Source organism: Brachionichthys hirsutus, chromosome 8 (assembly GCF_040956055.1).
Source record: "Brachionichthys hirsutus isolate HB-005 chromosome 8, CSIRO-AGI_Bhir_v1, whole genome shotgun sequence".
NCBI lineage: Eukaryota > Metazoa > Chordata > Actinopteri > Lophiiformes > Brachionichthyidae > Brachionichthys > Brachionichthys hirsutus.
This window is the reverse complement of record NC_090904.1, coordinates 2,938,128-2,961,421: the sequence shown is the minus strand read 5'-3', so window position 1 is coordinate 2,961,421 and position 23,294 is coordinate 2,938,128. Positions and strand designations below refer to the sequence as shown.

General features: G+C 41.0%; 1 protein-coding gene across 1 annotated transcript; it reads right to left on the bottom strand.

Moving 5' to 3' along the window:
* Window positions 1-2,950: 2,950 nt before the first annotated feature.
* Window positions 2,951-20,844, bottom strand: LOC137898034 (immunoglobulin-like and fibronectin type III domain-containing protein 1). Its single transcript, XM_068742028.1, has 22 exons — window positions 20,790-20,844; window positions 19,995-20,117; window positions 19,218-19,357; window positions 17,345-17,441; window positions 17,205-17,231; window positions 17,010-17,055; window positions 16,742-16,934; window positions 16,259-16,372; window positions 15,984-16,146; window positions 15,615-15,887; window positions 15,119-15,499; window positions 13,854-13,978; window positions 13,599-13,740; window positions 13,203-13,496; window positions 12,802-13,101; window positions 11,969-12,145; window positions 11,745-11,873; window positions 11,299-11,607; window positions 10,076-10,161; window positions 9,770-9,962; window positions 4,650-4,946; window positions 2,951-3,309 (listed from the first exon to the last, which is right to left on the bottom strand). The coding sequence occupies exons 1-22, from the start codon at window positions 20,842-20,844 to the stop codon at window positions 2,951-2,953; spliced, it is 4,023 nt and encodes a 1,340-aa protein (XP_068598129.1).
* Between the last annotated feature and the right edge of the window lie 2,450 nt (window positions 20,845-23,294).

Genomic DNA, 23,294 nt, shown 5'->3' with positions numbered 1-23,294 from the left:
GTACATCAGTGGAGGAGCAGTTCTCTTTACAGATAAAAGCAGGGTTTTGTGTCAGCCATGCCGACAGAAGGGAAAGTTTGGCAGCGGTGCGGCGAGCGGTACGCTCCATGCTGCATCTGCCAGGTGAATTGCTATAGGGTGCGCCAAGCGTCACAGTGTGGGCAGTCCGCATTACAGGGCCGCTTGAATGGTTGTCAAAGGGACACCGAGAGCTCGACACTACATCCGGGACATACTGCTACCCCACGTTGTACAGTTCCTGCAGCAGTATCAGGATGTTGAGATCGTCTAAGAGGATAATACTTTGTTGCACATGCTACTAGAGAGAAGGTCAAATCAACTAAACCCTGCCCCCCTGGATCTTAATCCTCATAGAACACCTGTGGGATAAAACTGTGTGTCCAGAATCACGTGTCTTCCATGAACAGATCAACTGATCCAGGCTCTTAAAGAGGAGTAGCAGGCACTTCCACAAGACAAGGATTTTACATTGCAGTTTTACTATGCAGTCTTTGATAGGTAATGCTTAGATTGCTCAATTCTGAGGCTGAAACTTTCCAATGGCCGGGTAGCTATTTTATTTAGATTGGAGGTTTCTTTTCATGCGGTGTTCTCTGAAAATTCTTCATTTCGACAGCAGCTACATAATTTCATAGCTTTAGAATAAGATTATTCTATCTGATGATTATCAATACATTTAGCAAGTCTAAGAAACAGTTTTGAACGATGGATGCAGGCATGATCATTGCATCACTGCACAGGATGCAAGATTGTGATACGCACATGAGGAATCATTTAGACTTTTGTCTGGCTTTGTCTTTTGTCTAAATATAAATATAAAACAATAGACTCCCATCAGTCTGCTGAATGATTTATCAATGATTTTAAAATACATTTACTGATTTGTTGTTGTTAAGTGGTTAAACATGAATCTTTGATTTTTGTCAATATTTTATGGAAACAAAAACAGCCCCCATTGACAGGTCACTTGGTTGATGGGATTTGTTCAACAAATCACACTGCCATAAAAAGATAGAAGTCACATGTGCCATATTTTGAAAGAATATCAGAGTAACTAATGCATGAAAAGGATGCATTTCATAAGTTTAAGAGTTTAATAATACAAAACAACCCAAGATTTTTCTGGCTCCTCTACATGCAACAGTGTGTGTGTGCGTTACATCCAATGCATGCGGACTTGTACAATAAATACTTTTGCACGAAATAAATTATTGTGTTAAATTACAAAAGCAATTTATGTACGGTGAAATTCTTTAATCCCCTAACACAAACGTTCTCATCTTCTTCTGTTTATTTGTTTTCTGCTCCAACAGGAGTAAAAGCATCTAAACTCTCTACCAGTCTCTCTGAACTGAACTGAAGAAGCCTCTTGGATGAGAGGAGAAACGTCTTTGATCCAACTTGAACAAGTCCTGTTGACTCTTCTTCTTTGCTCATCGTGAATTAAATTTCAAATAACTTTATCTGAGTCTGTATGACAAATTAATTTGTTTAATCACGCCTACTGATGTGTTGTACATAGTTGATTGTTCTGACCATTCAGAACCTCTTGTACCTGTTGCTCTTTATATTTTATATGGTGGAAACTGCACCTTAAGAGACACCACTAGATGGAGATGTTGTCACCCTATAACAGCTTTGGAGTAATGCACTTGCCATAGCATTAGAAAGCCCAGCCAGATTTTCTGCTACGCTCTCCGTCAGAGCCTCCAAGTTTTCACAAGGCCTGAAGAGTTGTTAGACAGGGTGAGCTGCTTTATCTCAGCCAGTCATATACTGTCTATTTTCTGCACCCCAGAAACCGTAGCTGAAACATGGACTAAAACAGAGTTTCATTCTGTTTAAGGGAAAAAAGTGGCCAAATATTTTTTTTTTTAATAATTTGTGTTTTGTAATAATCACATTTTCTGAGACACTGAACAAAGGATTTGTTTCATTGTTAAATGAATCTATATAATATATTGGTTTCACTTTCTGAAACCAGTGACAATGAAATAAGTGACAAAATAAATTGGTTAAATTTTTCACTTAGAATTTTGGGAAGGCCTTATTCCCCCTAAGAACAAGTCCTGAATCAAAATGGAAGCTGAAGCTAGAAGTGGGAAGTGTTCATTCAAGACATATTTGCTCAACTTTTACTTAAAGCTGAGAATATACCATTTTATGGAAATCTGCAACAAGCACTGTTGTTTCAATGGATTTAGAAAGGGAAAGGGGAAACCCCATCAAAACAATTGGAAGCAAACCCCAACCTGGGGGCGGCTATTGTAATTATTTTTCATTAAATAGGAGGTAATTGGCCTCTTTTTGTTAGCGGGCAAGCTTTACACTCTGTTCAAGGAGGGTAGGTGAACCTACAGGGTTGTCGATCATCAGAGCATCAAACAGATTTTAATATTAGTCAATGATAATGATATACTTTTAGAAATTAACTATACATTTGGGTTATTTATCTTGCAAATTTGAATACAAGAGTTGCTAAAAGAATTTTGCAGTGTCCAGATGCACCTCTAGTTTTATTTCATTTTAATTGAAGACAATGGGACTTAAAATGAAAAACCAGCATGCATTTAGCCGCATACTAAACCACATCTTGGTAAATAGAAACATGGTGGTTAAATGTTTAATATTTAATTGACATTATATAACATTTTCTCAAAACACACAATTCCTTTTTTCTAGAGCTGTCTAAAGTTTTTTTTATATAGTGTAATCCATGACACAAGTGGCATGCCTGTGACATGTATAGAAGTCATTTCTACGATGAAATCAAAGTGTAAATGATTAAAAACTCAGCAGGGAACTATGTTCCAGCATCTGTCCAGCAGCTGGAGCTCCTCTTTACCCTGTGAAGAAAAAATAATGCTCTCAAGTTGTTTCATGTCCAGGATGTAAACTTGACTATATATCATCAGTCTCATCAAAGAAGTCACATGTGTAAACCTAGTGCAGGTTGAATACCTTTGACATTCAGCGTCATTGCCGACTTAGCTGTTCCCAGCTTGTTTTCAATGAGGACTTTGTATTCCCCAGCGTCGTTGGGTCCCACCCTGAGTATGAGCATGGAGCAGACGCCACATACACTGGTAATGTGGTAGTTGGTGTTTGTGTTCAGGGCCGTGTTGTTGTGGTACCATGTGACCCGTGGCGCTGGATCGCCCTTAACCGCACAGCTCATGCAGCACTCGTACCCACGTGGAGCTGTACGCATCTTCAGGGGAACGATGAACGATGGGGATGACTGGAGGTCCAAGGGCTTTGTCTCCGTTATGTTTACTCTGGTTTTTTCTGAAATGCAAAAAAAAAAAAAAAAGCTGGAGGTTTTTACAGCAGTTAAGAACAATGTTTGTCTTTGTAGCCTGTATAAATTCTGTTCCTTCCTTTATGGTAAATGGTCTACACTTATATAGGGTTAGGCTTTTTATACCTTTGCAGTGCACAACATGTTTTGCATTAAGCCTTACATTCACCCATTCATTCACTCAGTGGGAGACTGCTGCCAGGCCCACTGGGAGCAATTTGGTCTCTCCCAAGGACAATCTGACATGTGGACAGTCAGAGCCAGGATTTGAACCACTGACCTATCGGTCACTCGATGAACCGCTCTTTATATCATATATATCTAGTCTCAGTCTGTCACGCTGGGATGACATTTTGTGCCATCGATGATCTTGGTTCTGTTGGCCTCCAAACCCGTACCTACAGAAGAGTCCTCTGTTTTTGAATATGAGAGGGGATGCATGTGCATGATTGACAGCAAAACCACAACCTCCTTTGTGGAGGAGATACGAGAGATATTATTGAAAGGGTCAAAAATATATATATATATTCTTTTTTTTTATTTCGCCCCGATTTCGACTGGATTTGTTTCCTCCGGGAATAGAGGACGACACATAGAACAGGAGAGCCTGAAAATACTGAGGAAACAGAGAGGATGTTCTGGCAGAGAACTGTCCAGAGAGTCAGGCACTGATTAGGTGAGAAGTGTAACAGGTGCATCTCGTTCAGTTCAACAATGCCTCCGCAGCTGTGCAGGACAGAAATCAACTTGCAGCAAAAGTCGCCATAGCAACCTTCACTAATGGGGTTTAATGTTAAAATTTAAGATGTTTTCGTGACCTCATTCTGGATCAGATCCAGAAGACATGTTGTATGATAGTTCATATCAGACCCCTTTATTACTGTGATTTTTGGTGAGTGAATTGATTTTATAAGATATTATTTTTTTGAAAAAGCCTCCATTACAAGTACATGGGGAAATCCGGATTGCGACAGCATTCACATTTCAGATGAAATTTGGTGGTGAGCTAGAGGCCCTCACCCTACACGACTGTGTCAAATCCCATAAACATCGGTCAAAAATCAACCGAGATATTGAGGAACAAGCTACAATAGTTACCAAAACTTTCAAAGTGATCCAGAATCCAGGATCTCTTGTGAATCATCACCAAAATTCAATCAACTGTTGCTTTAAGATTTAAGAAAAATCCATTCAGACATTTGACAGACAGACAGCCAAACAAACCCACGCAGGCGGAAACAGAACCTCCTTGGTGGAGGTAATTATCAATCATTTGAGAACCAGAATTTAGGGAAAGGGAGAATTGATTAATATGTGAGCCACAAACCTTTATCCTTTTTGACTGCAAACACAGGGGATATTGCAGGTGTTGAGAGACCCATGTCATTTTTGGCAAATACTCTGAAGTTGTACTCTCTTCCAGGCAAAATGTTGACAGCTGTGAATTTATTGTTGAAAAGGTTGTCTGCCACGGTCCTCCAGGAGCGCTTGAAGGAGTCCCGCTTGGATACCATGTAGTGCAGTCTATCATCCCTCCTTTCATCTGGAGAGGAAGTCCAAGACAGAGTCACCGTGCCCGGGATGTTCTGATCCAGTTCCACTGGACCTGGAGGCTTTGGATTATCTATATTGACAGGGGAAAGGTCACAGATTATTCATAAGGCAGGGCTAGTTTTTGTATTTTAAGGAGTCAGTGTTATAGAATTTGCAAGAAGAGGGGAGTAACAGAGGCAACTAGAAAAAGACAATCAGAGATTGCAGACCCTCGCCACCAATAGACTATTCAATTGATATTTATTTTCCAAAAAAAGGCAGTCAGATTAATTAATTATGTAGATTATTATGCCCCAACACACCCACTGTTTATCCAGCTCAATATATTAAAATTAAAGGACTTAGTCAATCTCAACACAGCTGTGGTTATGTTCAGGGTTCACAATAACAATCTTCCAGACTGTATCCAAAAAAGGTTCAAACACAGAGAGACGTTATGATTTGAGAGGAACTCACATATATCAAAAAAAAAGAAGCTAGAACAAATACGAAATGCAGATCCATCTCAGTTAGAGGAGTAAACTTATGGAATAGCCTGGATGACACATTAAAGAACTCGACAACAGTACAATCATTTAAAAAAAGGTTTAAATCCAATGTAATTACTGGTTATGCAGCATTAAACATCTAAACTGTGTCTGTTTTCAGTTTTGTTTTGTTTTTGCTTTTTGTTGTTGTTGTTTATCTTCACATTACACTGCTTGAATGGACCATACTCACCTAAAGAAATGGGCATATAACTAAAATAAATTTATTTTGTTAAAAAGGAATTAAATATATTTAGTTTCTTTATTTTGTATGTTAATATGTAAGTTGGGTGCTTTCATTCAAAACTGAGCTGTAATAAGGGTTTGGCATTAATAAGTGTTTCACTTATGTTGTTGGTTTTTTTCTTTGAATTTTAATTCTTTGTTTTCATTTAAGATACTGACTGAAATAAAAATTATTACTACTACTACTACAATCTTGTGAGACAGTAAACAGGGCTTCCGGATCAGAGGGGCCAAACCTGCGCTAGGTTGCTGCTCCGGAACGGGAAAAGATAGAACTACAACTGTAACATATATGAAACTAGAATGAATTAAAGCTGCGAGCAGCCATGAGAGGTTCCTCGAACCCGGCGCACGTTGTGGCCTGGCGCACGTTGGGGTACATGCTTATTTGCAATCCACAAATGTCAGACACACCGGTGCGGCCTCTGGACGTGACTCTGATGAAGCGTGTCAAGTTTGGGAACGATTGGACAATGCATGCTCCTGTTCCTGTAGGTGGCGCTGAGACCATTACTGTCATTGGCATGTATTCGTGTTCAGGTCTGGACTCTCATCCAGTGTGTGAAATTTGGAGACGGTCGGACCGTGTAAAGTGAAGCTCCAACAGCCACGCACGTCATGGCAAAACATCAAATTTCGCAAGGCCGCCACGGCAACAGCGATTGGTGAAAACAATCGTCAATGAAGTCGTCAATGAGTCGAGACGCTGTCGCCCGACTTTGAGATCGATATCTCAAAACCTCTAGGAGTATCACAAAGTTCGAGACCTATAAAATGGAAAAATGGCACATTCAAACATGGCCTGTGACCTCATCGTTCGAGCGATCAAAAATCCCTTCGCAATTTAACATTGCGGGTTCTTGGCGATTACGACACCCGAATTTGACGCAAATCCGATAAAGCGTGTGGGAGGAGTTTGTCAAAGTATGCCGAAAAACGCACAAAATCCAATATGGCCGACATCTGGGTGGGCGGGGCTAATGAAAACTAATTACAAATATGTCTGGAATGACGATTCAGACGTTCCTACCAAATTGTCGATCCCTGTACGAGCACGTCAAGTTGGCAGATTTCCGTCTCCTGACCGAACTTGACGTGATCGTACAGGGATCGCTCTCGGCGTGTTTCGGGGGCTCCAGAGCGCCCCCTAATGCACAGGAGGCCAGTCCAGCTCATACGATGATGTCACAGGCCATGTTTGAATATGTCATTTTTCCATTTTATAGGTCTCGAACTTTGCGATACTCCTCCTAGAGGTTTCGAGATATCGATCTCAAAGTTGGGCAACAGCCTCTCGACGCATTGACGATGCTTTTGTGTTTTCGCGAATCGCTGTTGCCGTGGCAGCCGGCCGAACTTTGGTGTTTTGCCATGACGTGCATGTTGGAGCTTCACTTTACACGGTCCGACCGTCTCCAAATTGCACACGCTGGATGAGAGTCCAGACCTGAACACAAATACATGCCATTGACTGTGATAGTCTTGGAGTAAGCTGATGGATAGGCAGTGGAGTATTGGCTGGTAGAATCAGGAGGGGGAGCTGCATAATACTGGCTATCAGTGTGATGTTATGATGCCCCCTGTGGTGGCAGATACATGTGAGTAGTTGATGCCCCAGAGATGCCATAGGGCTGTGCAGAGCATGCCTGTTTGGAGTTTCTTGGAGGCAGAGGGCTTCAGGGGGAGAGTGTCTCTACACACACACACATGAAGGATTGCCAATTTTCGTTTTGTCTGTCTGGAAAGCAGACAGACGGACAAAACAAAGAATGCAAGCTGGGACAGAGAGGAAGGAGCATAGAGGAAAAAACTCTTTGGATGCGACCGGGTCAAGTCTGTGAATGGAGCAGGGACTGTCTTGGTTGACGCTTCTGTAATATCAGGATTTGAGGGTTTGACCAAACAGTTCACATGTTTTCTGTGGCTTTGGAGAAGGCTCGCCCTTCAAATACCAAGATGCCAGTCATTATACTCGGGGCGTGTCCATTGGTGGTCTCAGTGGCAAGGCACCGGGCCCGTGGATGAGACTTGTCTGAGTATCTTAAGTCTCTGAATTACTCTTGTTTGACGTGTCTGGAATATTGATAATCTTACCATACCTATCTCTCTTAATTCTCTTTGGGCGTTCATGTAATGTCATTCTTTTCCCTACAATACATAAATCACAATATTTTTCATCCATTCTTTCACATAACCTTCGGTTTTTTCTAGGCATAAAGTTGCATCTGTCGGTCTCGGTTATTTGTTTCTTTTGCTCTTGCATGACCTTTGGAACTAGCCTGGCAGGGTATGACAAATTTATAGTCCGAGTTCAAAGCAGATTTTAGTCCTTTGATGTAAAACATCTGTTGCGGCTTCCTTCCCTGGTTTAGCCGCTCAGAGGTGTGTTGGGTCCTGCGTATTTGTCCGATGGCGCTAAATGTCTGTACACAGACGCGGAATCCTGGATGCGTTCATGGGTGGATTTATTTGAGGCACAAGTACGGCGGTACTGGAGATTTACAAAGTCCGAAAAATATATTGCATAGATGAATAATGGATTGATGAAAAGGAACCATGCATTCAGTGCTCACTATACCTGTCTTCTACAACATCAAAGAGCGGCAATTAAACTATATACTAGTCTCTCAGAACTGAAGGCTCTTTGATCTTCTAACTTGTCTGCATTTGTGCTCAACAGTGACAACGTGTACACAACGTCAGTCACAGTCAGAGTTCTATGCATTTTTATTTTTATAGTGATTGTGACCATCACCTGCCCTCTTGGCAGACGAGCCTATTCGTATTTTAATGATCCTTAGGGGATTATTGTTAGTGTTGTGCTGTTCCTTTAAGTCACGGGTGCTCAATACGTCGATCGCGAAGGGAAAGTCGGTTGATCACATGACATATTTTTTGATTGACATGCAAGGCAGCCAGTCAGATGCCAACTTGTTTTTTCTGACCGCACATGCGCAAATAGGCGCTAAGTGTAGTATCGCCGCTCCACGCTCTCTCTCTCTTCCTCACTCACTCACTCGCTCGCTCGCTCCCGGGGGGGAGGGGCGCACACCCCAGCTGGACGCACACATCTCACAACACTAGTCACGAGTTATCTCTGATCTTAAGCCCTCGCTTTTATCTTCAAAACTAAAGAAAGATTATCACCATTGCTGGACTGAGTAAGAAGACAAAAACATATCACTTTCACACGGAATGGGAGGGGGACCTTTTTTTCACAATGCAATTTAAACGCCTTTAAAACACACGTACAGATGTACAGCAGACAAGCTTGGAATCACCATCAGATGTGTATTTTTAACCGATTTTTGAATCCGTGAATTGAGTTTTCAATGTTAAAATGTAATAAAATGTAATGCAATTGTAATATCAAATTTGAGTCGCAGCTTGACTAATGCCCAAAGTATGCAATACTGTATACAATTACAGATGATCAGTGTGATGAATGAACATCTGTGCTAAACCTACCGGGATTAGAAGAGCTTCATAAAACTGGGCAGATTTCCTCCTGTAGCTCCACCTGTGTGTGTGTGTGTGTACAGCAGATCACACTGGCAGCTTCCTTTAAACTGGGAATTTGTATCCATGTACATGAATTTGAATGTGTGTTTAAGCCGTTTTCTGTGGGTGTGATTACAAATAGAAATTTGTGCTGACCTTAACCTTAGGGAATGTTATACATTAATTACATGTAAAGTTTTGTTTGTTTTTTGCCAGAGTCTAACAACATATAGAGTACTGGCTACATCCCTTCTGACCACCTCCCTGCAAGGTCAGCACAGTTTATAAATGCTGCATTCTATTAAGTCAAATAAATATGGTGTGGGCAATGATGAAAGGAAATTACATTGCTACTTTGCATTAAATACACACAGCATAGAGGATGTATCCGGCACCAATCCTCTTTGCTGTATTTCATGGTTTAACCCCAGCTTTCAGAAGCTTCAGCTGGGGTTTTAATAGCTCTCGTCCCCTGCTGAATAGCTGAGAAGGAAAACCCCACTGGGGCAAGTGAAGATCAGCCATCCTATTGTAATAATCTGATAATGCAATTTTATTAGCGTTCATGTACAAGTCAATCAATCAACAGTGGCTCATGACCATGCATTCGGCGATTCACCTGTTACTCTGATTTCAATGGCAATGCTCTCCTGGCCAACAATGTTCTTGACAGTAATGGTGTAGACGCCAGTGTCGGCGCCTTCAGACGTGGGAATCAGCAGTCCTGAACCTTTATCAGAGTTGGTTATAGTGACGTGTTTTGGCACCGGGATGCCGTCTTTTAACCAAGTGATCTCTGGTAGAGGGCAGGCCTGCACAGAGGACGCAAGTCTGCTTAATGGGACGATGGCGACGCAAGATAAACGCTGCACACATACAGAGACATTCTGTGAACACACTAGCAAGAACATTTATTCCACGGTACCTGAAAGTTGATTTTGAGACGGACTGTGTCTCCAGATCTCACCGCCACAAAGGTTCTCATATTGTGATCTTTGAATTTGGGTTTTACTGTGAGGGAGAAGGGATGAATAAATATTTTAGATTCTTGTGTTCCTTCAAATTCGGAAGCCACTTTTTCATCCGTGATAATTTCCATTTAATTACTTGAAATACTGGAGCGCAGACCTCCGCCGAGCAGCTCAGTGCCCTCATAAATAGATTGACATGGTCCACATGGTGATCTGGATCATCACCAAAAAGGTTCTACATTGTTCTTAGTATCTTTATACACCAACCATGAAAAGTCAAAGTGAATCAGAGTTGGGGTAATTTTTGAATACATAAATGGAGTTTTCTATGTTAAAATGTTTTTTTTTTTTTCTAACGTCATTTTGGATACAATCCAGATGGAATTCGGTGGTGAGATAGAGGACCCCACCCTACATGACTGTGTCAAGTTCCATAAACACCCGTCAATAATCAACCTAGATATTGAGAAACTAATTTTGAAGCTCCATTGTCTGCAATAAAAAATGTCAAACTGATCCAGAGTCAAGGATCTATTCTGGATCATCATCAAACATTCTGAAAATTCCATCAATATCCATTCAGAACGAATGGACAAACAGACGCCGGCAATAACCTCTGCCAAGGTGGAGGTAATAAAGGACTAAGAAGACATTTTTACATTCTGATCTAAAAGAACACATCTTCTAACACTTAATGTAAACAGTTTTTGTCTGGGTGTCCCAGGTGTTCAAAATGTGACAAAATGTTGGGAATGTGTGGTGATGATCCAGAAGACATGTGATCCTCTTTCTATCTCAGTTTTGCCAAATGGCTGCATGAGACTCCTTTCTTAAAGATATCTATTTAGTGCTATGATTGCAAGGTTTCAATATTTGAACATAAATTGCTATGCAGTAACTGAAGTTTACACACATTGCATCTTTCCAGTAATTACTATCTTCTCACATTAATTCCACCCTTTAACGCAATACGACACTATTGACAAATAATGAAGGAATGTTGGTGTAGTGAGGGTGCACTGTGCTGATGGTTTACGGGTGAAGATGTAAATATACATTGCATTTATGTGAATGAAACCTGATCATGTCATTCCTAGAAATGAAAGTTATATTGAAAGCTATTCTCTTACTCCATTTAGTTATCAGGTGCATGATTTAAAGTGCCGGATTGTCTCACCAGGAGGTGGCATAGCAGTGACGTAATTATCAAATCCCCAAGGTTCTCCGTCGCCTCCATAATTGGTGGCAATTACCCTCACCCAGTAGGCAGCCATTGCCTTCAAGCCGGGCACGGTGTAAGACGTCAGAGTAATTGGGATGGTATTACAGCGTGTCCATTCAAGGCAGTCTATTGGTCTCAGTTCCACGTAGTATCCTTGGGCCTCATCCTCCATCCCATTTACTTCTTTAGGTTTAGTCCAGGCCAGTGAAAATGTGGAATAATTGGAGGATGTTAGCTTCAGGTCGGTGACTTTGCCTGGGGGTTCTGAAATTGCAGTAATGTGAGGTTATTCGTTTGGCACGCTTCTACAAAAACAGCCCAGCCGGTTATGAAGGAGATCCGCTCAATAGCATCATTTGCAGCGTTGCCATGGAAAACAATCAAGAGTGTGAAACGCCTACTCATCGGATCTCTGGCGATTACTGTGTCACATGGAATACTAGGATCTCCAGCACCAGACCGGTTGATAGCAGACACTCGGAATTCATACGCTGCTCCTTCAAACACATCTGTGACTGCATACTTTGTATCTGCAGAAAAAAGGAAGTTGAGGCTATCACTAGAAGTATTTATGTAGGCAACCGAATACTACTTCAGCCAATGAAATGTCATCCAAATATGATACCTGTGATAGGCCCTCCTTGGTTTACAAGGCTCCAATAATTGGTGCCTTTCTTGTTCTTTTCCAAATGATATCCGACAATTTTAGTTCCTCCTGTGTCACATGGAGGAGCCCATGCTAGGCTGATGCAATCTTTAAAAGCACGCATTACTTTAGGTACTGTTGGGGGTCCAGGATAACCTGTGTGTGTGTGTGGGGGGGGGGGGGGGGGGTGAAAGACATTTGATTTATTCTTTGAAGTGTTGTCCGTTGATCTTTTTTCACCCTTAAATTAAAGTGGGTCACATAGCTTCAGCACACCAAGCTGTATTAGTCAATTTAAATTGAATAGATGTTTAATAGTCGAAAAATACACAAACAATGTTTTGGTGACTAAATCATGATGTATAAAGTGGCTATTAAAGTATTCATGCACACACCGGTCTTCTGTTTGATTGTCTAACTGGTTATTCAACATTCTTCCTAATGAAGTTAAGAGGTTAAATTTGCTATAAAGGCCAATAACCAAATATTGAAGAATGTCTTCTGGATCATCACCACACATTTCCAACATTTTCTGAAAATGTCATCAATATGCAGTCAGAACCTGTTGAGTTATCTTGCTAACAGACTGATGGAATACCTTTCCAAGAATACCAATATTAAGTTTCTGATCCAAATAGAAGCAGAACTATGCTCGAATATAAAATAGATGTGTCAAACACTGACTGGTGCTTGGTTTGTAACCATGGGAACCGGTTAAAGTTGAGTTCAGCGAGACAGACATCTGTCCTACCAGGCTGAGCCGCCAAACAGTCCGAGCATAGGATCGCCCCTGATTTTGATTCTAGACTTACGTAAAACACCAGCTGGTATGCCCTCTGTCTGCAGGCAGTCACTGACGCCTTCTTCATTCTGGGCTCTAACCCGGTAGCAGTATCTCCTCCCTGGGTCCACGTCTGAATCTTTGTAACTCGGCTCGCTGCCAGGGATCGCACAGAGACTTGACCACTTGCTGCGTCCGACTTGCTGCCGTTCTATGATGTAATTTGTGACTGGGCATCCACCACTATCTTTTGGTGATTTCCATTTGAATTCAACAGACGTCACACCACTCTGCATGATGTCCACTGGTCCTTGGGGTGCTGTAGGTTTGTCTGTCAATTGATTTGAGTTATATCATAGTAAAGGCCAAAAAAAAAAAGCAGGTATCACGATTCACACAGAACAATGTGTTAACCTCCCACTGTCAACTCACCAAGTACAATTAGTTTGGAAATTGCCTCTGCCGTGCCATTCTCATTTTTGATTTTGACTTTGATCTCCCCACTATCCATCCTTTGGCACTTAGTGAGGCGCAGTCCGCTCTCACCAGCTGAGGTTTCAATCTTTACATGCATGGCAGGCAAAAGCTTGTCGTCATTCTTGTACCACTGAATATCCATCTGCGCACCACCCAAGAACAGCAGCTTCCATTCGGCATGTTCACCTGCTCTTATAATGACTGGCCTGGAGAATTTATCCAGTGCCTCGGTGTCAATTTTTGGTGGATCTTTAATGTTAGAAGAAAGAAGGGATTTTAATCAGAACCCCGTCGTGGAAGATCGGTTACCAAACCACTCACAAACCTGAATTCATTTTTATTTTCTCTAACCTTGTATATTAAGTGTTGCTTCTGATTTACGGCCTCCAGCTTCAAAGCGGTAGATGCCAGCATCGCCTTTGGTACAGCAATCCATTATCAACTTGTGGCAGGCTCCATCTTTGATCAGTTTTACCCCATCCTCATTGGTTAGCTTGATTATTATTATTAGAAAAAATATTAGTAAATAAAAATGTGCCTCTTTGGTTCTACAATCTGGGGAACAGATGTTTACTTAGCAGTTCTCCTGTACTTTTACTTACTTACCAGCTTTCCATTTCTGTACCACTGACCCTCAGATGTCTCACCGCTGAGTTTGCAAGACAGCTCTGCCCGTTCACCAACATTAGCCATGGTATTTGAAAGACCACTGACAAACCGAACTCCATGGTCTGCAACGGTGAAAACAAAGTGAAAAATATATTTTTTAAATGCGGTACAGGCAACTTGTTGGAAGGTCCCATATTATACCCTGTTATCCACAAGTTAACACAGTTCCCAGGCAGTTATATGACATATATGTGACAGTCTTTGGTCAATATAGCAAAGTGATGCTGCAGGACAGCGTCCCTCTTTCCTGTCTCAAACAGCTCTCTCAGAAATGGTAGCAAAAAGGGGTGACTCAGTTCACACACGGTGCGATGACACACGAATAATCTCAGGACATAGTAAAAATGATTTGAATCATGCATCCATCTTCAAACCACTTATCCAGGATCGGGTTGCGGGGACAGCATCCTAGCTCAGACTTCCATCTTACAGCTCTTCCGGGGCAATCCCGAGTCTTTCCCTGGCCAGCCGAGAGACATAGTCTCTCCAGCGTGTCCTGGCCGTGGTCATCCCGCTGAGACGTGCCCTGAACACCGCACCAGGGAGGCACCCGGGAGGAATCCTAAATAGATGCCCGAGCCACCTCATCTGGCTCCTCTCAACGTGGAGGAGCAGCGGCTCTACTCCGAGCTCCTCCCGGATGACCGAGCTTCTCACTCTATCTCGAAGGGAGAGCCCAGCCAGCCTACGGAGGAAGCTCATTTCAGCCTCTTGTACCCGTGACCTTGTTCTTTCGGTCACGACCCAAAGCTCTTGACCACAGGTGAGGGTAGGAACAGAGATTGACCGGTAAATGGAGAGCTTCGCCTGCCAGATGTGTTTCAGTAGGTGATTAGAGCTACTTAAACGATTGACTGGATGGTTTATTTAGCTGCTTTGGGGTTGGTAATGACCCAAACCCTCCATAATAGTGTAGAAAAGTTTTTTTTCATAATATGGGACCTTTAATATATCTGACTTGATTTCCTTTATCTACATTTTATTCTGAGCTAGAGAGCATGAAAAAACTATCTTTGAATTTTACTACAAGTAGTGTATTCTTTGGAGTGATTTTGTGACACATAAACATTGCATATGTGCACAATAAGCAAAACAGATGATACATTATGCTTTAACATAGTATGTAAACCACAACTATGTATTTTTACCAATGTGCATACGATGCATTTACACATCAATCGTCTCAAATGTAAGGATCCTACCTGTTACAGAGTCAGGAACCAAAGAGGCGGTTTGCAAGCGCCTTTTTTTGGTGTCATCTGCATCATCCTTTTTAATTTCATAATCTCCATCTGTTGCAAGGATATTATTCTCGCCATGGTCATCGCCCTCAAATCCGTTTGCTTCTCCACTGAACCTGCCAGAGCCATCACCAGCTCCATTGTCAGAACCGAGTCTTCCATCCTCTCCGGACCTTTCAGTGCCCAGACTATCTTGGCGAGCAGCATCTGCAGCGTCCTTCTCAGCCTGCGCTCGTCTAGCTCCATTCAAGTCACCTTTCGTCTTATTTTGCTGGGCGACAGCTGCTTTATCATCTTGAACTCCAGTTTTGGAAACGGCCTTACGGCTTTGATTTGGATCAGCTGAGGTACAATGAACAGATGAGGTAAAACATCTGTATTTATTGCTATCAATATTAAACTGAGACCCCCCCTATATACATATAATACTATGGAAATAAAACAAAGGGTGCCCCACCTTTCACTGTGAGGACAGCACTGCTGGACGTTATCCCAGCACTGGCATAATAAGCTCCTTTATCTGCCATTTCACAGCCTTTAATTGTAAGTTTGTGAACGAGCTTGTCCTCTGAGACAGCAACCTCATATTTATTTCCGTATTCAATTGAGGAGTCCTCTTTTGACCAGGTAATCCTGTTTAAGGGTGTTGACAGGACGCACTGAAAGCTGGCGTCCTCACCTTCAGTGGCTTTTGCATTGTCAATTGTGGCTATGAACTCCACATCTGGCACTGAAGGACAAGAAGAATTGATGTGCATTTGCTCTTAGAGGTCTCGCTGACTGCCTGGCAGTCATCCTCATTAGAGTTTCGGCAGCTTCACCATACCGTGAAAGTAAGTCGCGAGGACATTTGTCTCTTCAACATCAACCTGATAGAATCCAGCATCTTCCGGTTGAGGATCTCTGATGCTGAAAACATACTTTGTTTCCACGTTCTTAAGACTACGCTTTGAATTGTCATCTTCGTCGTATGGAATCATTGTCCCATCCTTTTTATATATATAAAAAAGAAAAAGTACCGTAAAGAAAAGTCACGAGACGGTTTTTGAGCTCTGATGCTTGACATTTAAATGTGATCTTGGAATGCATCTATTGGCTCACCTTGTATAAGTTGATCTCACTGTTGGGATCACGCAGTTTCATATCCAGGCTAAATTCAGCTCTTCCATTTGGTTTTACCTCGATTTGTTTCACATTTTCCAGTGTCTCTACCAGCTACAAAGGGAAGACAATAATGCCCTTTTATTTGTCTGCAGCTTTTTCCTCCTTCTTTCTGAACTTACTTAGTGAATGCATGGGATTTTTGTCATGAAGGAATAAATCAAAATGTTTTAATCTATTTGCCTGAGACTGTTTAATATACCATGTAATTTTTTTTTACATATTTTTCTTGCATTTGTTATTCAGTTGTTTTCGAGAAACCCACATCACTGACTCATTGGACTACAGGTGCAATACAACATTCTTCCGATTCCTGCGACAGTAGTTTTTGCACAGGGAAGAAGCAAACAGATGAAACTACATGCATTTCTCATATTTAAAATAATTCACATATTAAGTTTTGCAAACTGCATTAGCCCATACCTTCGCCTGCTCATTTTCCCTTTCCTTCTTCAGTTGGTTTATCCTCTTCAACATCCAGCGGAAGTCAGTGACGCCAAAGTCGAGACAGGTTTTCTCATAGTCCTTCTTTGGGACACTTAGAAGCAGTTCCAGGAGCTTCGGATCAATTTCTCCTTCCATTTGTGGTGGGAGTTGTTTTTTCCTTGTAACAACACTTCGCAGAGAAGAACATCTTTATTCAGGTTTTGTTCTATCAAAAGTCAAACGCTTGACTCCGATGTGAGCTCACGTTTTCTTCAGCATTGACCGAAAATCCTGTGCTGCTTGTCCATCTGCTGGAAAGAATGTAAAACAGAAAGAGAAAAAAAAGAGTCATGAAATCTTTATCATCCGCAAACTGAATGGTTGAAATGAAAAAAAGAAGAAAAAAATATAATGAACCCTTCAGAGAGTTCCCTTCAGAGTTCCGAGGTCCATTTCATACCTGCCCTGCCTTTAGTCTTAGAAGCACCTGTAAAAAGGCATGATAGCAAAAAAAATAATCATGCGAACAATCAAGATTAAAGTGTATCAATATATTTATTTTATTCCCATGAACATCGGTGTCCTGGTCAACCTGTTTACCTGTGACAGTGAGAGTTGTAGAACAAACAGCTTCTCCGTACTCGTTGATGGCGAGGCATTTGTAGGCGTCGGCTTCATCTGCCGTTACACCAGGTATCTGACAAAGCGATGTCATTTTAAGAATCCATTCTTCAGTAAAAAAAAACATGAGCTGCTCTCTCCCACTGACACAAGGACTTTCTCTAATCCAGCGAACAAATCAAAGGGTTTACTCGCTGAAATCAACCGAATGTTTATTCCAATCCGTAATGTAAATATACAGATTTCATACAGAGCAGCTGGAATACAGGGGAGCGGATTCTTAATGTTGTGTTTCATGAGATGTAGAGGATTTGACTGTTTGAAAAATCACTGCGTGTTTTTTTAAAAGTAGTTTTGACATCATCGTTAGGTCTATAGTTAAAAAAAGAAATGCACACCATAAAACCACATGAATGTTTAGTGTACTGTGAGTCCTGCTGACCAACCCTAGTTCTCCATTGCAAATGGACTTTGCAGCATTCGATGTTAGGTTTTATAATAATGATTTTACTTCCCATCACATTCTACATGCTTGCTTTTCTACTTAATATTTGCTCTCATTCACTGCTGTAGTGACATTTAATGAGGCTTCCCCTGCAGCTTCATATTTCCATGCCAGACAAGGAAAGAAAGGTGGTAGAATTGCATCTAATTTAACATGTTCACCTGCACAAAAGGTACTTTGGGCGAACCTTTGGATATTTAGTGTTTGCTCATTAGAACTCGTCAACAGATTCTTACAGTAACCCTTTAGAAACTGCCAAAGCAAAATCCTATTTAAAAAAACCTCTGCACACCATTAATTACTGAAAGCTGTTGTGTTTATGCTTCCCTTTGGTGATATCATTTGTAAATATGATGCTTTACTCCAAAGCTATGCTGATGACACACAACAATATGTACCTGTTCATTCAAATTACCATCACCAAATCCATAAACAATGTGTCTTTAAGAATGACTAGCTCTTATTATTATTTATATTTCTTATTTCTGAAAAGACAACTACCAAAATCCTTGGAGCGATTTTTGATCTCGTTAACATTCCAGTTTCACATCAAGCCCATTAAGAAGACAATGTTTCTTCATGATCTCAGGGATAGTTATACGATCTCTTTTATCGTTAAGTGATGCTGACACTTTATTTCATGCATTCATATCTTCCAGACTCAATTACGGTACTGGAATGTCCCTGCCCTCGGTTCTGTTGATGTCAGGAACCCGGCCAGAGCTTCCTGCTCCACCCTCCTGCTGTACTCTCGCTGCACTGCCTGCCACACCCGTCATCAGCTCATCCACATCACCTGTTGCTGCTCTGAACACCTGCTGCTCATCTCCTCATCAGCCCCACTGCATTTATATTCAGCTCAGTCCTCTGCCAGATTGTCGGTGACCTGTTGCTCTCCGGTACTCATATTTTGATTTTGCGTTATCTGCACCTACCCCCCTCAGGATTTCGCCTGTTTGAACGACTACCTGTTCTGTGAACTCTGCCTGTCTCCTGGAACTCGTCGACTGCCTGCCCCATCATGATTTGTCTGCTGGAAACATTTAAGTGATGTTTCTGGATTCCCACCCCCTGTCGTGTGTCGCCCCCGCCCCCCCTCTGTGGAATACACTCCCATGTTGGAAGGCCACTTCTATTCCATACAGTGCTGCAATCTGTATATATCTCTGATTCATCCATCATTTGACTCAGCTTTGTTTAATATCCTTATTTTGCTGTAACTTTTTCATAATTTTTCCAGTAGTTTGCTTTTTTTTTTAAATGAATGTTAAATTTTGTTGCAAGTCTCATTTACTGTAACGTGTACTGGGATCCTGATGCATGGTGATGCATTGACTGACTTCTCACCTCCAGAATGTGCTCTTGAGCTCTTTCATCGTATCTGGTTATGAACTTCCTTGGATCATCAACTTTGCCCTTATTACGCCCCCATGTCACAGTTGGGACCGGCTCTCCGCTGACTTTTGCTTTCAAAAATACCTTTTTACCTGATAAATCAAAATCCAGATGATGATATATCAGCAATACAATTATGTATGTATATATATATACATACAGTGGTCCCTCATTTGTTGTTGGGGTTATGTTCTAAAAGTAGCCCGCATTATTATATGTTTTAAGGCTGTAAACCTTTTACCACACACGTTATATTGTACATGTTAAAGCCAAAAGGACTCACTCCACCCCTGCGCCTTCTAATTGGCTATCTCATAATCGCTAGGAACGTTTCTGGTTCCTTTCTTGAATGCTATTGGACACGTCAAAGCCCTCAACCTGACGCGTCATTTCTTCCGTCACGAAGTTTGTGTGAGAGGACAGATGTTTGGTAAAACATGAAGTTAGCCCCACATAGCTAAAGACACGTAGCTGTTATATTTATTCAGCCTGTTCTGTTTTGTGTGTATCAATAATAAGTTCTGTTAACTGTTAATCTTTACTGTTGAAAGGTCCATTCTCTCCTGATTTGATGTGGCTGTGCTACAGCAGAACACAATGCGCGTTCAAGCACTGTAAAAAAAATCCACGAAACAGTAGGGTTGCAAAAGATGAACCGCGTTATATCGAGGGACCACTGTATATATAGTTGCTCTATTCACAGTTTTACTTTGTAGGCCTCTTATTTACCCTCTTGTACTGTTACAGCCATCGGCTTCCGGATGAAGTCAGGCGGCGACTTTCCGACTGGGAGCTGCTCGACATACTGAGTGATCGTAACTCCAGTAACTCGGGACCTTTTTTTGATAGACACTGTAAACAAGAATATTCCAGTCTAAGTCAGCACAAGACTTATTAAACAATCACACACACAAAAGATACCTGTAAAAGAATAAATGTAAGCGTGACTGAAATGTGAAATCAAGCAATTGTTTATGGTGTAATATTTTTGACAAAATTGAGCAACATATTCTTTGAAATTATTTCTTATTTGTTTAAACATACAGTGTATTTTTGGGAAAACAGTCATTGTATGTCTGATGTCACCATTTATGAACGTACACCAAGTGCTCTTGCCTGTGGATGCAGTTTTGGAAGGATTTCACAAGATGTCAGTATTTGCTTTCCCTTTGTCAACCTTTACAGCTGCTGCAGCTTGAAAAGACAGTTTCTTCAATTGCATTCATTTATGTATGATTTATTTTAGACATTTCCAAAAGATTGTGTCGGTGTTTATTTGTCTATGCTTTTTTAACGGCATTTAATTTTGCATCTTGGAAAAACATGCCCCCCCAAAAAAATGTATTTGAAAAAAGTGTTTGTTTTCTCAAGTAGCTCGGCCATGGCTTTGAGGAAGACGATTACACGTTGATCACCGTAACTCCTCATTTGTCCAGACTTTGCAAACACCAGATGGTTGACTCCTCTTTTTTATTCACAAGGATTTCAGCTGCAGGTTGGTTTGGTTCGCGACACCAAACTCACCCAGCAGCTGGTGAAGTCGAAGACACCAACTGTTCCTCCTCCTCCCGTGAAGCATCTCGCCTTGTAACGACTCGGAGCTGCTTCAATCACCTCACATCGGAACATTTACTGCTTTTTAATTTAGATAGGACTGATGACTCAACAGTGCAGCTGCGTATACACAATCGAATGTGCCCTACATTTATTCTAGTAGAATTCGTCTTAATTAGGTCTCAGTCTCAATTAAATTATTGATCTCTTGGGATTTACTATTGCAGAGTTAGGTAACGGTGCAGAAACCATTCCAACACATAAATGACATTCGGCCTTAGTGAATAAGAAAACCTGCTGCAATGTGGTTTGCAAATGGTTTGAGCAGAATCCGATGAATATATGGCAAACATTTCTTTTAAAATATATATAAAGCAGCTAAACCAGATCCTTTAGTTTAGTAAACTTGTTAAGTCATTTCTAGATTACCCATGGCTCATCTTCTCACAGCAGAGCACATTTAGTGAATACTAATCAACTGTTTGTGTAATTTTTAAGGCATTTTTAAATCATCTGAATGCAGGCTGGATTCCTGGAAATGTATTCTCAAATATTGATTTGCACATAATCCAAGGTTGGTCGGATGCAGCCTTTTTGCCTCTGCAAAAATCACTTCTGTTTCAACTGATACATTTAGATATTAGCAGACTTCATCAGGTAAAAAGCCATATCAATGTAATAATTATTTCATAAAGTACTGTTAGCCAAAGTGCAAAGAGTATGTCTGACGTCTGACAGACTTCGAATGTTTTATTAATACAATAAAATTACTGATACAATTTTATTTCTAAATTACAGAAATTAGTAACTCATTATGTTATGTATCGGTGGCAAGGTGGTGCAGTGAGTTGTGCTGTTGTCTCACAGCGAGAAGGTTTCAGGTTCAATTCCTTTCTGTGCGGCGCTTCTATGTTCTCCCTATAGCTGCATGGGTTCTGTTCGGGTTCTCCGGCTTCCTCCCACCTCCAAGAACATGCATAGTCAAACTGAGGACCTTTTTGCTCTGAGGCAACAGCACTTCCCCCTGCACAACCCATGCTGCCTCGAATAAGAGATTTCATCATAATAATGTGATTTCAAAAAATAAATGTGGCCAAATTTGAAATTATATTGTACTAAATATAATTCATGCTAAAAAACATGGATGCAATAACAGCATGCCGCACTTCTTTTTATCTTTTCTTTTTTGAAATGAAGGATTACATGTGCATTTGAATGGAGTACCACGGACCGTGTTGTCCTTTTGATCCATGTTATCGACTGCTTATTAACTCTGATTTTATTTTGTTCTATAGCTTAGAATAAAAAAATCCCCATTATCAACAACTTGCTCCAATATAAAGTCCTGCACATTATACAACAAATGAAACTCCTCCTACATGAAAACAAAATTTAAGACAAAACATTTTCCCCCACATTTTCTAACTTACTTAAGCCTCTTGGTTCTGTTTTAGTTACGAAACTCATTGCAGGAGTTGGATCACTCTTTGCCTGAAACACACAAACACACACAAATACACTCATTATTTAAACCCCCATTAATCTCAATTTATTGGCAGGCAATGCTGTTGAGTTGTCGGCATGAGGAAACTCAGTACTTCTTCAGGTATTTAATCAAATTTATTCTACTAGGATATTTTTCTCACTTCTGTACTATATATATATATTCTGCTGGCATTACTTAATCTCTACTGTTGTGGCCTAACTAACACATGTTTAAGTTGAATTACTGTAAAATGGTATCAGTTTGGTGTTATCAATGTAAATTGAACAGTATCAGTACAGGAGCCCAGTATCAGATCAATACCTGATCATTTTATCGGCACTAAATGATTTACCTGAGCTTTGTATGATATTCTATATTTAAGCTATTATTTTTTCCTTCTTGCCTCATAACCCAAAAAGATAATAGAATATTATTTTTAAACATCTAATTCAGACAAAAAAAGTGCTATTTAGAGATTGATCAGCACGGTACGGTATACACATTTATCTCATGGAAAACAAAGTTTCATGCTCACAAAATAATGCGGCGCCGGAACTACCAAGTTTTTAATGTAGTACGTTCATTTTGTCATTCTCTTTTTATTTTTCCTTAGAAAACAGACGTCAGAGATCCTTAAAGCTCACTCTGTCTGTTGGCTAATCAGGTAGCTAATGCAGGTGTTTCTAGCCTCTTTTCATTTGTTTGGTGCTTTCCCCTGGGTCCCACACTCACACCCGCATCACTGGTGTTTCTGTAACTGCGGGAGTCATGAGTCACTTGGAGGCTCGAAAACTGCACCAAAGAAATTCTGTCTTGAAGGATCTTCTTGCGTGTCATCTGTGTTACGGCATGACATCAGTCTGTCAAAGACATGATGCTTTGACTCCTTACTCCTCTTGCAGATATTTGAAGACATGCTGGGACACAGTAAAAGGGGAATGTGAAATCTCAGCCCGCGACTCTGCCCATGCTTGAGATGTTGAGTTGCT

Bases quoted from the DNA above. Each gene is read 5' to 3' on its own strand.
- LOC137898034 (XM_068742028.1), bottom strand. From the start codon at position 20,844: ATGCTTCACGGGAGGAGGAGGAACAGTTGGTGTCTTCGACTTCACCAG. The intron at 19,358-19,994 runs GTAAATAAGAGG...TTGATTTATCAG, and splicing joins GGCTGTAACAGTACAAGAGG to GTAAAAAGGTATTTTTGAAA. The intron at 17,442-19,217 runs GTGAGAAGTCAG...TCGCTTTGTCAG, and splicing joins CTCAAGAGCACATTCTGGAG to ATACCTGGTGTAACGGCAGA.